The sequence below is a fragment of the Pygoscelis adeliae genome, unplaced genomic scaffold, assembly GCF_000699105.1.
Source record: "Pygoscelis adeliae isolate BGI_AS28 unplaced genomic scaffold, ASM69910v1 Scaffold98, whole genome shotgun sequence".
Taxonomy (NCBI): domain Eukaryota; kingdom Metazoa; phylum Chordata; class Aves; order Sphenisciformes; family Spheniscidae; genus Pygoscelis; species Pygoscelis adeliae.
Genome location: NW_008825547.1, coordinates 216,747 through 232,257, shown reverse-complemented (window position 1 = coordinate 232,257; position 15,511 = coordinate 216,747). Strand labels below are relative to the sequence as shown.

Genomic DNA, 15,511 nt, shown 5'->3' with positions numbered 1-15,511 from the left:
TTTCCCCACTGATCACGATGCCTCTCCTTCCTCGTACTTTCTTGACTTCTGTTTTACCTGCAATTCAACCAAAACCAGAACGTGCAGATAACCCATCTTTTTGCATATCAACTGCTAAACAATTGCTAGGTAACCGTGGGCGGATGCTTTTTTTTTTTTTATTCCAGCATAAGACAACCTGTTCTTATTTTAGATTAACCTCCTTTGAAAGTGTGTTTAAAAGTAAGTTTAAATAGTACTGCTGTTCTCTGGGGTCAGATTTCCTAAACAGAGAGTTATTTGGGAATAACTTGTTCTTGGAATTCACAGTCTTTCTAAGTCCACAATAAATTTGAAGTCTAGGTAGACATTCATTATGGAATTCAAAGTCTGGTACAGTTCTTGTAGGCTCCTGTTCACTTTGTTGGGATTGAGATAAAAGTTTTAGTATCTCATACTTCTTTCTTTTTATCTTTTCTGCTATTTCTGTTCTAAGTCATCACTTCAAGTTTTCTTTCTTTGCTTCTTGAACATACTATTATTTTTTTTTTTTTTCCTTCATTTTTACTGGAACGGGAAATTATACGTGTTCATATTTGGGAGGCACATGGATTAGACTTTTTCAAACTGTTTTCAAGAAAGATCTGGAGAAGTTTGTTCTTTCTTGAGTCTATGAGTTTGACGGATAGCAGTTTTTTAATGCCTTGTTCTCCATTAGAAGGCTGATGGAGGTGGGTAGACCTTCTCTTTCTTTTATTATTCCCTAGACAGTGATCTTAGGAGGGCCGTATCAATATTGCATCCAGTAATTGTAGTAGGGTACCAACCACATAAAGCTTTGATTGCTTCATAATGCAAACAATTTTGTTAAGTGCTTAACCAGCGTCCTCACTACAGAATTTTTTTACTGCTACAGTTCACTGCAATATATTTTATATACATACATATATATTAGTGTAACTACAGTAACGTTAATGTAATCCTACAATTATATATTAAATTAACCATTTTTATTCTATGCTAATTTGTGAGTTTAACTGAAGAGAGGGTACTTGATCTGGTTCCCAGTAACAGGAGGGCATAAACTTAAATACGCCGTACAGTCTTTCAAACCTCTGTTCATTTAATATGCAAGATGTTGCTTGACTCTGGTTCCGTATAGTATGTGAACATAGTGAATATATTTCACAGTGATCGAAATCCTTACAATACTAATGTATGTGTTAAATGTTGCATAAGCATGTACTGATACAAAATTAATTTATTTTTATATAGGGGATGTCCCACTTTGGTGCAAGCATTACCAGGTCCTAGTACACAAGTTACTGCTGGGAGCAACCATACAGCTATTCTCTTAATGGATGGCCAGGTTTTCACATTTGGAAGTTTCTCAGTAAGGAAATAATAATATTTACTTATGGGACTAAGCTAGTAGTTAATATATTGTTCAAAGACCTTTCAAAACTGTTTGTTTATACTTGCTCTTATAGAGCTACTCATGACTTCTGCATGTCTTTTCTGTCTGTTATGTTTAAAAATGTGGCCTCTAATATTGTTGTGGTTAGAAAAGCATGATGCCAGAAATTCTTGGTGGTTTTTATGTTTTAATAAAGATGGTGATTTAAAACTGGGTTATTTTATAAGGTGCACCAGTTTTCTCAAACTCTTACTGTTGCAAACTCGGTTGCAAATGAGTATCTATTGCATATCTATTGCATATTCTATTACCCATCTGTCTACATTCATTAGAAAAAAATAAGTGTCCTGTTTTCTTTCATAGAAACGGCAATGAGTTGCAGAAGTTATGCTTACACTTGAGGGGAGTTTATTGCTCAGTATAACACAGCATAACTCTGGTACTCTTATTTCATATCTGCATGGCATATATTCTCCTATGTCCGTGTAGAATCCATTCTTATATTCACTGAATAAGCACTTCAACATCGTTTAGTTCCCCTTCGTCCTGACTTGAGGCCTTTGTACCTCATTGTCTTTGCAAATACCCCTCACTGCAATCTCTCCAGAGTCGTCTTTTGTTCATGCTTTCTCACTAACGGTCTTTTGGCAAAAGCTAGAGTATAGGTATTGAGCTATTTTTATATGCTTTGAAAACTATGTACTGCCAAACACAACAGAAGAGAAATTGCACCTTTTGAAATCTGTCTTTTAAAAAAAAAAAAAAAAGGTGAAGACTGAAATTTTAGAATTGGAAAATCATGTTTTGAATTAAGTGTGCCACAAGATGGCTCTTACATTAGGTAATATTTTGTTGTTTTTCAAACTTTAAGTAAGAGCTTTGGTGTCCGTGTTTTTGTCAAAAGTGACTTGGACACACAAAAGTTTAAGCTTTGTTGACTTGCAGTGAAACTTAGCCCCTAAAAAACCAAATTCACTTTCAGAAATAGGGTTTAAAAGCCTGTCTGTTGACGGAGGGTTTTTTCTTTTTCTAAAAGAAAAAATAAATTTTGACCATATTTAGACTGCCTGTTCTGTGTGTCTGGTGTTAATATTGTAATGCTTGAAAGTTTGTTGAAAGCCTCATAAAGTCAAGACAAGCTCAAAAGCAAGCATGTTTCTTGAAAATGTCTTCGCTAAGTTTAATTGCATACAGTGTTATGTAGAAAGAGAGATGAGTAACATGCTGGACTAAGGGTATTTGCTGTATATGCATGTTTCTTCTTCTTCTTACAATTTTGAATAAAAAGTTACCTTGATTTCATTAGCCTGCAATGAATTTCCTTTGCCTGAGTGAGGTAGATGGAGTCTGAACAGGTATATTGCAGCAGTTCTTACTACATACTTAGGTACAGCGTAGGAACTGTTGGTCCATCTCTCAGTAACTAGTACATAGGAGATAAGGCCTTAGATCTCCAGGTCAGGATGTTAGTGAGCATATGCAGAGGTGCTTGCTTAGGCACTTTATGCTCTTTTTAGCTCAAGTTTCATGTGCTAATCAATTTCTAGGTACTTTTAAGAGTATTTGCTCTGTAAGACTTAGAGTCCATGTAAGTTCAGAATTGAGTGGAATTTAGACTGTCTGAATCTGAATGTAGATTTACTATTTTTTTTCTCCTATTAATTCATTCCTTGTTTAGCACTGAAGTTATTAGGACATTGAGTATTGAAGGAGAATAAATGCTTTTATACCTGATTCTGAAGATGGAAAGGAGGGTTATCTGTCATGGAGAGTTTGAGTTGCATTTAAAAAAAAAAAAAGTTCACTCAAAAAACTAACTGAATGGGGAGGACAATATCTGTCAATAAGTTGTTTCTTGTATTTAAATGTGTAACGCTTCACTTAGAGCAGCCGTTGCTTTTTGAAGGTAATTTTGTGGTAAGCTATCTCTTCCAGATTACTAATTTTGTATGTTGAAACTATCAAAGTAACATGTTCATCTTTGAGACTTACTGTTACTTACTAATTCTTGCGTACTCTCTCTATAGAAAGGTCAGCTTGGTAGACCAATTCTGGATATGCCCTACTGGAATGCAAAACCAGCACCTATGCCTAATATAGGCTCTAAATATGGACGCAAAGCAACATGGATTGGAGCGAGTGGAGACCAGACTTTTCTCCGGATTGATGAAGCTCTCATTAATTCTCATGTGCTTGCTACATCAGAGATATTTGCAAGCAGGCATATAATAGGCAAGAACTCTTCTAGAATATTTTAAATGCTTATGGAAGTATTGGAACAAAAATAGCTTCGGTCACGTGAACAATAGAGGAGCAACAGGTCAAAAATGTGAATGGAGGGAATTAAAATATTTTGACTTTTTAGTTTTACTGCACACGGTGATCCTAGCTCCTTTAGAAATGTAATTTTATTAAAAACAGGAATGTAAAAGTCTAAACTTTTCTTGCCCTTAAATCTTACTACGGTTTATTTTTTGCTGTAGCAGTATATCTATTCTTCCCTACTACATTAATGCTTCATGCATAGAAAATGCCATGTAATGAGTGGAGTCTTCATGTTTTTCTGCTCTTTTTGCTCCCTGATCTAGGTTTGGTACCAGCTTCAATATCAGAACCCCCTCCTTTTAAATGTCTTCTGATAAACAAAGTAGATGGCAGTTGCAAAACATTCAATGATTCTGAGCAGGAAGACCTTCAAGGTTCTGGTGTGTGTCTGGATCCTGTCTATGATGTTATTTGGAGGCAAGTGCGGATTATAGCTATTACAGTCATAGCATAGAAATCCTTTTTAAAATATTTTGGGAGGCTAGAGATTTGATTATGCTCATTTCCCTAGTAAATGAAAAACAATTTTTAGTCTTCCATGTGTCTTTTTTCGCATTTTTTGCATTATTTGTTCAAGTAAGCCCAAAACAAACAACTTCTCTTGCCCGAATGTTTTTTTATTTCTTTTCTTTTTTGCATCATTCTCATTCCAGTCTCGTGGTGTTTGGGGGACCCCAATCTATTCTGCTTATTTATTCTTTTTATTTTTCCCTTACTTTCTTTCATCTACTTAACACTTTACTGAATATTTTCATTTTCTTGCCATACCCAGCTTCCACAACCTTGTGTTTTAAATCTTCATCCTTCTCTCAGGCATTAGTGATTAAGACTTGAATAGGAGAAGGGGTGGAGTAATGATACTCTTCTCAGTTCTGACATTTTGAGAGGACAAAATAAAGATACTTATTTAGATGGCATAGACATTGAAATTACAGTTGTATTTATTTCACAGTCTTTGGGGATGGTTGTTTCAGTGGAGTCTTTGAGCAGGTGTAGATCATAAGCCCTTGTTCCAAAACAGAATCATAACATCCAATTCTTCTATAATGATTTAAAAGCTATGTTAGCCAGGATTTGGAAGAGAAATTTGGAGAACTATCATCTGAGTGCAAGTGATGGACGATGTTTAAACTGTTTGAAGACTTAGGCAAAACAAGAGTAATCACAGTTAGAATAAAACAGGGAACCAACTAGTCTGCATTCATCTGGAAAAGATAGTATCATGTAGGATCATATCTTTAAAAGACCATTGTGTCCATAGGCTGCTTGCATCCTACTTTGGATGTCTTCATCCAAAATTGAGATTTGGGAACTTAATAGCCACTTACCATTGAAGCATGCGTATTTGCTAGGCATGTTCCTTTATGACCTCTGAAGTTCCTTGGATGGCTGCAGTCCTGCATCATGCACATCCCCATGATGAATTCTGGGGACTGTAGAACTAAATCTAGAGCTTAAATGCTTAACTGAAGAATGGATTCTTGGAGTCTGTGGAGATTTATTTCTGTGTTATATCCCATTCTTGTTTAATAGAAAATATTAAAGCAGTCTAAAGAAGAGACATGTTAATGAATATGCCTATTAGTAGTGAAATATTTGGTATATTAATTATTATTCCTGGGCATTTTTATTCATGCCTATTTAAACGAAGGGAGCACCTTCTCTGTACAGAGAGACAACATTCTTGATTACATGGATTTTAAAGTTTTTCTTCACAGCTTTGTGACTTTTTCAGTTAGTAGTGAAATTCAAGTGGTTAAATAATTTCACATGTATATGTGTGTGTGTATAAACTCGCACATTGCTAACTCATTGAAATTCTGAATACGTATGATTTCTTATAATTTTTTAGTTAAAACTATTTCTTTCTCCGTTAGTTAGATCATCTTAGCCCCATTTGGATTTTTGGAACAGTGTACCAAGTGAAAATTCCTTTTGTGCTTATTCAGAACACTCCCATAGGCCAATGTCTTCTAACTGTTTCTTCCTTTTACATAGTGATATCAAAGACGACTTTTTTTTTTTAATTTTCTTTTTCTCCATGTTAATCTATAGTATAGAAAGTCTTTGTATTCCCTTGTTTATGCTGCCCTTTTCTATAAACCCTTAAATGCTCATAAGGTGATGTTATCTGTTTATAAAAGCCCAAACAAAATATGTTGGATTTCTCAAGATCTCTTTACTCTTATTTGAAGGTGAGTAACCCTTTTACTTTCACTTGGCATCTTTATCATTTTTGAGCACATCTGCCATTATATCTAATACTTTGCTAGTTACTTCATGCTTCTTAATAGATTATACTGTTTTAATATTTATTAGCTTTGAAAAGTGTCTTAACATTTTCTGAAATTTTTAAACCCATAATATGCCTGTTTGACTTGAAGTACAATAAGAATGTTTTTGTGTCTTTCCACTTGCTAGTGTGTTAAGCTAGTAAAGTTTATACGTATTTGGTGTCATGATGTTCAATTTTAAGAGTTTGTACTAGCAGATCTACATTTTACGTTAAATAGCTTATAAAATTTAATTATGAGTTAGATTTTTGTATTTTTTTAATAGGTGAAAGGTTTTTTTACTCTGTTTTGTCTTGCTCTAGGTTTCGACCAAATGCTAGGGAACTGTGGAGTTACAATGCAGTAGTTGCCGATTCCAGACTTCCCTCAGCTCCAGACATGCAATCCCGGTGTAGTATTTTGAGTCCAGAACTTGCTCTACCAACAGGTTCCAAAGCTCTAACCACCAGATCTCATGCAGCTTTGCACATTCTAGGTATACATTTATAGTTGATGAGTCAGAAGCTTAGATGAAATAAAGAAACATTACTTAATGTATACATGAATTGTAATCTAACAGCTTTCTGACTTTTTTGAGTTAAAATTTTACTTTGTAATCTTTCACCATTGCTCTTAACACTTATGATCTGGCTGATATGCATTAATTTTAATCAAAAGTTATCTTCTGCCATCTTAATGGTGCTAGAGGATTTTAGAGTTCTGATGGAACCTGCTACTAGAGGTCAGCAGAATAAAGTAAGAGACTAGGTGATATTTTTGGACAGTCTGCAGAATAAAGTCAGTACTATTAAGTTAACCTGGAGTCTCCAAAAGACAGGAAAAAAGTGCTATTAAATAAGCTATTTTTATTTTAAAGTAAACACAATATCTAAAATTAGAACTTACTCTTTGCAGTTTCGTATAATGGGGCACTAAGAGTAATATGATTTCCTTTTGTAGTCTAAAAAGCCTACCAAAACAAAAAATAATGCCACTGTGTTAATGTATAAACTGGCCATATGCAACATACCGTGCTTCAAAGCACAGCTTTGGAAGTTACTTTAGCTCACTTGCTCACTGATTATGAAGAGTGATTAGTTCCTTGTCCTGCTCCCTTCATTGTGTGTTAGAGATGTGATAAGTTTTAACTTGAACAGTACTTTTTTGTGTCTGAGTCAGAGTAAGGCATGTTAGGTACCCACGTGTATGAAACAAAACGCCTTTTATGAAGGCTCTCAAATCTGCCCATAATTCAGTTACTACTTCAATTCTTTTTTGGTAATAAGGGAAATGTAAAAAGGAAAAAAAATAATGAAGGTGTTGCTGGCAATGTATTTACCATGGGAAAAGTTGCAAAGTAGATTTAATCACATTTCTTAGTTATTCTGGAAAATAAATTAAATTAAATCGATCTTCAGTAGTGAACCTTGAGATTATACAGCAGTGACCCCTGACCTAATCAAAGCTATAATGATATTTGGTAGCTTATATGTGGTTTAGGGACAAAACACCTTTTTAACTAGTATTCATTTCCATTTCACTGATTATAATCAACAGTAAGAAATTTTGAGTTGTTCTTTGTTTTACTTTCTTTTAGGTTGTCTTGATACTTTGGCTGCTATGCAGGACTTAAAAATGGGCGTAGCAAATACAGAAGAAGAGACTCAAGCAGTAATGAAAGTTTATTCTAAAGAAGACTATAGTGTTGTTAACAGATTTGAAAGTATGTACACAGTAAAATTTTATAGCACAAGCTGATCAGGTTTGTGGAATAAAAGGCTAAGATAGATTAACTCTATTTTTGTTGGGTTTTTTCTGCAGGTCATGGAGGAGGCTGGGGTTATTCAGCCCACTCAGTAGAAGCTATCCGTTTCTGTGCTGATACAGATATTTTGTTAGGTGGTCTTGGTCTTTTTGGAGGTAGGGGTGAATACACTGCTAAAATAAAGGTAAGTTTTTTTCATTTTGTTGTAAACAATATTATGTTTCAAAATCAGAAGTTTAGAAATGCCACCGAAAACAATGATTAATTTTATTTCTTGATGAATGAATAGTTTACTGGATATTAAAAGCATTAGTAATAGAACTAGAAGGCGGCTTCTCAGTGAGAAGTAATGAACCTTATGCAGGTAATTATGCGGGTGGAGTAGAGATCTGAGAATTATTGTTCTTAATTGCTAAGAATTGGCCCATTTTTACCTTCATTAAAGGTGAGAATGATTTCCTTTTGTAGTCTAAAAAGCCTACCAAAACAAAAAATAATGCCACTGTGTTAATGTAAAAACTGGCCATATGCAACATACCGTGCTTCAAAGCACAGCTTTGGAAGTTATTTAAGTTATGCCATCTTACAGGTGTCTTGAGCAGATATGACAGTGGGTAGAACGGTTCTGTGATCTATTTGCACGAAGCTCAGAAGTCCACCTGCAGAAAATTGGTGTTGTGGGCTTCAAGTTAGAATCACATCCTCTGTCAGAATACGTGAAGGACTGCTTCTCAAAAACAGAAAAAGAGCGCTTATCAGTAGCTGGAATTCCTTTGGTACCAGCTGAGCCATTGCTTCCCACTGTCCCTGCCACTTCTTTCTCAGACTGCTCTCTGGATACCTTCTCAGCTGGGATTCTTCAACCGAGAGTAAAGGACACCAAACATACTTAACTCTGCTTTGTGCCAAAAGTGAGGATGATTAGGGCTGGAGCATGTGTGCTGATTTTAAATAAATAAATAAACCTGGCTTTGGATTAAAAAGCTCACATAAACACACAGTTTGATGACAGAGCTCTGGTTTCTGATAAGTAGCTTCTGTTCCTGCATTTAATAAGGATTTCAGAAATTTCCCAAAACACGTTGTAAAGGAAGGATCTAATCTGTGTCCGAGACTTATATTAGATGTGTATATTCGGAATATATTATTGTTGTTACTTGTCATTTACTGGGTTATTGAATTTTCTTTTTCTGTTTTCAGATGAATAGGTATTAAGGTTTGTTTTAGGGAAGTGGATGGCATATGCTTAGCAATAACATTTGCATAAGACAACAGGAGATCCAAAATAAGTAGTTGTACTTTATTCTAGTTTAACACAATGACTGTGAATTGCAAATGGTTAAGGAAAGCCAAGAAACTTAACCAAAAAAAAAGCATGACTAATGTTTAAATACTAAAGGTCGTAACCCTATGAAAGCACTCAAGTATTATTTTTTCAATTTGTTTCTGGTTGTCTAGGATTAGCTTATAGCCAAGATTAGATTTGCCAGTCCTACCACAGATGAACTGTGTATTAAATAGGCGTTTGCAAGAGAAGTCATAGACATGTATTGTAGTTCTTTTTCAAACTGATCAAACAGTAGAAGTGATTTTTGACTGAGTAAGAAACCCAAGTTCTTTTGAAAAAGGTATCATCTTCTGTCCTAGTCGCCAACCATTTATGACACTATTGACTAGCTCTGCTAAACAGTCAGGCTGTCCCTTTCCAGAGAAGTTGAGTATATCTTCAGTGCATTTAAATCTATGATGGAAAGCCTGCGCTTTCTGCCCAACTTTGCCTTTTTTAGATGCTTTGCATTTGACTTGCCTGCAAGATTTAGGGAGTTTCTCTGCGTAAGAATATACCTGGGCATAAGGCTGGGAGGTCAGTGTCAATTGCTATTTTCTAAAAGTTAATGACATTACAAAATCCTGACTTCCAGGTGGGAATTTGCCTGTCAGTGACAGTAACTAGCGATTACTTTTGGGAAGGGGAAAGAACAGTAGTAGACAGTTTCCAGAATGCCATACAGGAAAAAGTGGTATTATGAGGTTTCTAACAGCTAAGACGCATTTTTACCTTTTTTTCTTACTCCACCAGTTGTTTGAATTGGGTCCAGATGGGGGAGACCATGAGACTGATGGAGATCTTCTTGCTGAAACAGATGTCTTAGCATATGATTGTGCTGCTAGGTAAGATGTTTTCCTTACCTACTTCTATCTACTTCTTGATCTTTATTTTTACTTTCTTCATACACATTTTAAAATCACTTTAAATATCAACAAAGATGATCTACATCATTAGAAGTTTGTAGCAAGTGATGTAAAACACTCAAACAAAGTGTGTTGGGTAAAGTAGTAAAACACCAAATACCTCACCAAGCCATTATGGTACTACATTAAAAGAAGGGAAAATCATCTCATACTTGCTCTTGTATAAATCAAAGTCAAATCCCATATTCCTGTGACGAGAAGACAAGACAAACAAAACATTGCAACAGCTTTTTTGAATACTTCTATTAAAAGGATGTTTTGAAGCACAAATGGGTATTTGCATTGAACAACTCATCATTAAACTTACTGCAATATTAAATTATCATAACCAAAAGAAAGTTTATTGTGCTTCAGCTCATTAGAATACAAGCAGTTACTACTTGAAAGATTTTGTGCATATGGGTGGGGTTAGCCATGTTTTAACTGTTTTTTCATTCCCTGTTATAAAATAATTTAACATTCAAATCATTCATGACTAACTCTTTTAGGTTTAATCCTTATGTATCAATACCCCTAAATATATATTCTATTACTTTCTTAAATATTCACGTGTAATTCCTAAGAATTTATGTATAAGCTTTTGTCATTTCCAAAAAATTACCCAGAATTTTCTGAAATAAAAGAATATAAGTAATACTTTACTTGCAGTATTATGTATTAAATGTAATTGCGTTTGTGTGTGTTAATTTAACTTAATCTCTTCTTACTCTATTTGGCATTTGATATCTGATTGTTTCAAAATGCAAGATCAAGCTAGACTTAGGCATTTATAGGTCCTTCTGAATTACTTTTTTTTATTACTACAGTTTTTCAACAAAATATTTTTTAAATGTTGAATATAAATTGATACTTGAGATTAATAACTTAATTTCATTACTTTTCAATTTTCTTTTATAAGCAGGGTGTAATTCATTAAAGATTAATCTGAAAACTAATTCACATATATCTTTTTCAAAATTTACTTCTCCCAGAGAGAAGTATGCAATGATGTTTGATGAACCAGTACTCCTACAAGCTGGCTGGTGGTATGTAGCCTGGGCAAGAGTGTCAGGACCTAGCAGTGATTGTGGATCTCATGGACAGGCCTCTATTACTACAGATGATGGGTATATTTTTTTTCTATATTTTTTTTAATGTAAAAGAAGAGTTCTAATATTGCTTGAATAATAATTGGATTATTTCTCTTTCAGTGTTGTATTTCAGTTTAAAAGTTCCAAGAAATCAAATAATGGCACAGATGTTAATGCAGGGCAGATCCCGCAGTTACTGTACAGGTAATATTTTGACCTCTATTTAGAACAATTTATTGACGTGTTTTTTAAACAGAGGCTCTGATGAAGTAAGCATATGTTTAATGAAATTATTATTGTATTAAGCTAAGGAAATCAGTATCTGAAAAATTTAGGGAAAACTTAGTGTCTTTGAGAAAAGTAATAAATCCATTATACCAACATTTATTTCTTTGCGGTTGTTTTGGTTTTTTTGAGGGTCATTCTTCATATATTATGTTCTGAGACTTTCATTTAGTTCTGTAGAGCCTCATGATTTCATCTAACATGCTTCATTTTTTTGGGAAGTATTCTATTTAGTGGGCCTCAGTTTAGGAGCAGTATACTATCAAACAGATGATTTTAATGAAAAAAACCCCAAACAAAGCACAATTCGTTTCTGGGTTGGCAATAATTTACCATAAATTTATTATTCCCATGATAAATGTTATGTAACTCTGTTTTAAAAAGCAAGGACTCTTTCACTGTGTTGCTAATATCTTTTTTCAGATTTCCTCAGATATACACAAGACCTAATTTTTGTATTTTATGTGTGTGTGTGTATATATATTTCCCCCTACCCCCACATTTATTCTGAAACTTGGAATTTCTTCATACCAGTTCTCTTGCTATGTCCTTTCTAAGCATGTCCTTTTCAGGGTCCCTTATCAGAACAGCTCACTTTTGCAGGTAAGCTTTGTGTCCATAGACCCCCATGTCTCCAGAGGAAGGTTTCATTTTGACTGATGCACATAAAGTCCTGGCATAACCTATGAATCATTTGGGTGATTTCTATGGAGAGATGGCTGTAGCCAAAGACAAACAAGCCTTGGGGCCTTTGAAGGAAGGATATGGCTGAAGAGCCATGAGTGGCACAAAAGGAAAGGTGCTGCAGTAACAGGTGCTGCCTGTATTTTTTACCTCCACATATATTTTACCTCCACAAAGCTATTGTTCTTTAAGGAATAACGTTTCTAGTCTTAAAAATGTCACCTGAAGAAATACAGTAAATACTTGTAATAATTTCATATATAATTAGATCTCGACTTTATTATCGTCAGAATTCTGCCAGTTGAACAGAATTCAAGATACTTGATTGCTGGTCTAGAAGGATTAGGAACTGGAGGAAGTTATGCTGAAATTGAACATTTTTTGGATAATTAACTTAAACTTTTTTCCCCACTTTCATTCCACTTGAACAATGTAAGCAGTAAACACTTGGTACAGATTTCAAGTCAGTTCTTAAATTGTTCTTCCAGGCTGCCAACAAGTGATGGCAGTGCGTCCAAAGGAAAACAGCAAACCAGTGAACCTGTGCATATTTTAAAGAGATCTTTTGCCAGAACTGTCTCAGTGGTGAGTGTTATCAAGGATCATCTGTATTTCCTACAAGTTCATTCATACATAGAAAACTGAAACATGTATGTGTGGAAATAACTAATGATTTTTTCTATCTGCTTTATCAAGCAGAAGTTAAGTACACTGGTATATAGAACACTATTTTTTTCTACTTTTTCTGAAGATTTCAGATGTAAACTTAAACCTAAGCTAAGCTTGGTATCGACCTGAGGATGAGAGCCTAGAAATGTATTTGTTTACAAGTTTAGTTTACTTTTCATGTGTAAGCTACTTAGTTTTGAGGGGTTTTTGGGGGGTGTGGGGTTGAGTTCGTACTTACAGGTTATATTCAATGTACAAGACTTACTCCCTGCTAAGAAATTAATATTAGCAGGGTTTTTAGAGTTTTGAGGGAGCTTTACTATATGCTGTCTTCCATGGCTTTTAAATTACTGTCATTAATTAGTCACTGGTGAGATTCATCTTCCTCTTGGATGCATTCCAATATACATTGAGGATCAGATAGCATTTTAATTAAGCTTTGCTAAGCTGAGGTAAGGAGTGTTAAAAGGAACAGTGAACTGCAACTATTAATAGAAGATAGTCTGCAGTTCTTCATCTACAGCTGGTGGTTAGTCAAATTTTGAGGAATACTGCATTAAGTTGAAATGCAATATTATAATGCAGGATAAGACCAATTCCGTCTTCATGTTTTTGACGCACAGTCCTTTCCTTATCTGTTGCAAGCAATCATTACTTGATTTTCAGTTCCATCCTGGTTTATGTTTTATACTGTATTACATGTACTGTCAGTATTCTCAGCTGATAGTTACAGTGAAGTTACTGCCTCCACATGGACTCTCACAGTCCAGTTTTCTTAACCAGCTTGCTTTCCTTCATTTATGTATTCTCCATTTCTTCAGTATTCTGTAATGATCAGGATGATTTTCTCTTGTTGAGGTTTCTTCTAGAAATGTATTATCTACATGATTTGCATTTTTAATAGTCATATTATCAAAATGTTAATAGCTACTCTTAATATATGTTTGCTTAAAAATATTTGCATTAAGCTATGAACTTCTATGGCTTTTAATACTTTGCATTGTATCCTCCCTCTTCATTATCTTGCTGCTGTTATCCCTCACCAGAGATCTGAATTGGGATAAGAGGAGAGTTTTGGCTTTCTGGAGCATTAGGCATTTTATAACTAACTTTGAACAATCAGCTTGATTGTTGTAGCTTGAAGGTATACCTGCAGCTTGGAGGTATTCAATACCAAATATTTATTGTTTGCCTTCTGAGGTACAATTTTATTAAACTACCAACCACATTTAATAATAGTAGAAAAAAAATTTTGGACAAACGAAACTTTTTAAATCTTCAAATCTCTTGTGGGCTATCATGTGCTTCTGTCGAACTTTAAAGTACTGTAAATGTGATATAGTTCCCATGATCCTGCAGATCATAACTGTTTAAAAACAAAGCAAAGACAGACCTGAAAAGTCTTTACTGTTGTGACAAGAATGTATTCTGTTAAAAGTAGGTATTACACTATTCATATGCAGGCGTAGCAAGTAAAATTTACTGAAAAATCTGTATTACAGGTGAATTCAAACAGTTGTTAGTTCTTAAATAACTGAGTCTTCCACATGTAATATTATAACATGTTATAAATTGCTTTTAGCATATTAGTGACATATTCCCTACATTCTCAGTGCTCTTTTTTATTCTCAAGCAAATAAGATGTGTGATGTATGGTAGATATGTGTAGACATAAATATGTTTTCATAATAAATATGGATATAGATGCTATTTGCTTTTCATCTTACTCTGATGCTGAAAGTTCACTTTTGTTTTTAACACAAAATCTGTCTTCTGTGTCCTTCGTACCCTGAAATAGGAGTGCTTTGAATCTTTATTGAGCATTCTTCACTGGAGCTGGACAACACTGGTCCTAGGAGTTGAAGAACTTCGTGGACTTAAAGGATTCCAATACACTGCTACTCTTTTGGATTTAGAAAGGTTGCGTTTTGTGGGCACTTGCTGCCTGAGGTTGCTGAGGGTCTACACCTGTGAAATATATCCAATATCAGGTATTCCTTTTCATTCACTTGTTTCATATTTATCAGCAAATAATAATCTACAGGACACTGAAAACTTGATCTAAGTATTCATGTAGGGTATGCTGTAAGATGAAATTGCTTATAGAGGTGGGTTTATTGGAGCAATTAAGAGACTTACTGTCAGACATGGGATATTTGCAACAATCTGCACAACCAAGCATCCAACACCACACGTTTACACTGTAACTCATGTCTATTTTAAAGTTAATTTGTTGTTTGGCTTTACAGTTGAGTTCTTTTGGACTATTTTGTATCTTCTTTTTTCCCATTTCTTTACATAGTAGCTGCTTGGGTGGTGAGCACAGTTTAAATTTGAAAGACAGTATCTGTTTTTCATGCCTGTTGTTTAACAACACTCATATTAAAATGCAGCATATATTATGAAAGACCGGAAAATTGGAAGTTTCTGATGTTCAGGTTTCTTCAGAGTAGTTTAACACCCTTCACTTTTTTAATTTTGAAAGTAACTTCTCTGAATGTGGATTCAGCAATGTTGCTAAATTCTAGTAGTTCTATTTATGTGTAAAATGTGCATTTTTATATGAAAATGTTTCATTTATTGTGTATTTAATGTTCCTCTTTGTGTTACCCTCTAGCTACAGCTAAGGCAGTTGTAGAAGAAACCAGCAAACTAGCAGATTGCATTGGAAAAACTAGGACCTTGCTGAGAAAAATTTTATCTGAAGGAGTTGATCATTGCATGGTGAAGTTAGACAATGATCCACAAGGGTATCTCAGTCAGCCCCTGAGTCTTTTAGAAGCTGTTCTTT

At 34.5% G+C, this 15,511-nt stretch overlaps 1 protein-coding gene across 1 annotated transcript in view; it reads left to right on the top strand.

Annotated features, from left to right (window-relative positions):
* Positions 1-15,511, top strand: part of MYCBP2 (MYC binding protein 2, E3 ubiquitin protein ligase) — a 195,132-nt gene that overhangs the window by 69,934 nt on the left and 109,687 nt on the right. The window contains 12 exon segments of the mRNA XM_009332100.1: positions 1,255-1,372; positions 3,424-3,628; positions 3,985-4,138; positions 6,318-6,490; positions 7,592-7,717; positions 7,816-7,943; positions 9,840-9,931; positions 10,984-11,118; positions 11,203-11,286; positions 12,540-12,636; positions 14,519-14,711; positions 15,338-15,511. The exon segment at positions 15,338-15,511 is cut by the window's right edge and continues 17 nt beyond it. Of these exon segments, the coding sequence (XP_009330375.1) occupies positions 1,255-1,372; positions 3,424-3,628; positions 3,985-4,138; positions 6,318-6,490; positions 7,592-7,717; positions 7,816-7,943; positions 9,840-9,931; positions 10,984-11,118; positions 11,203-11,286; positions 12,540-12,636; positions 14,519-14,711; positions 15,338-15,511 (1,679 nt within the window).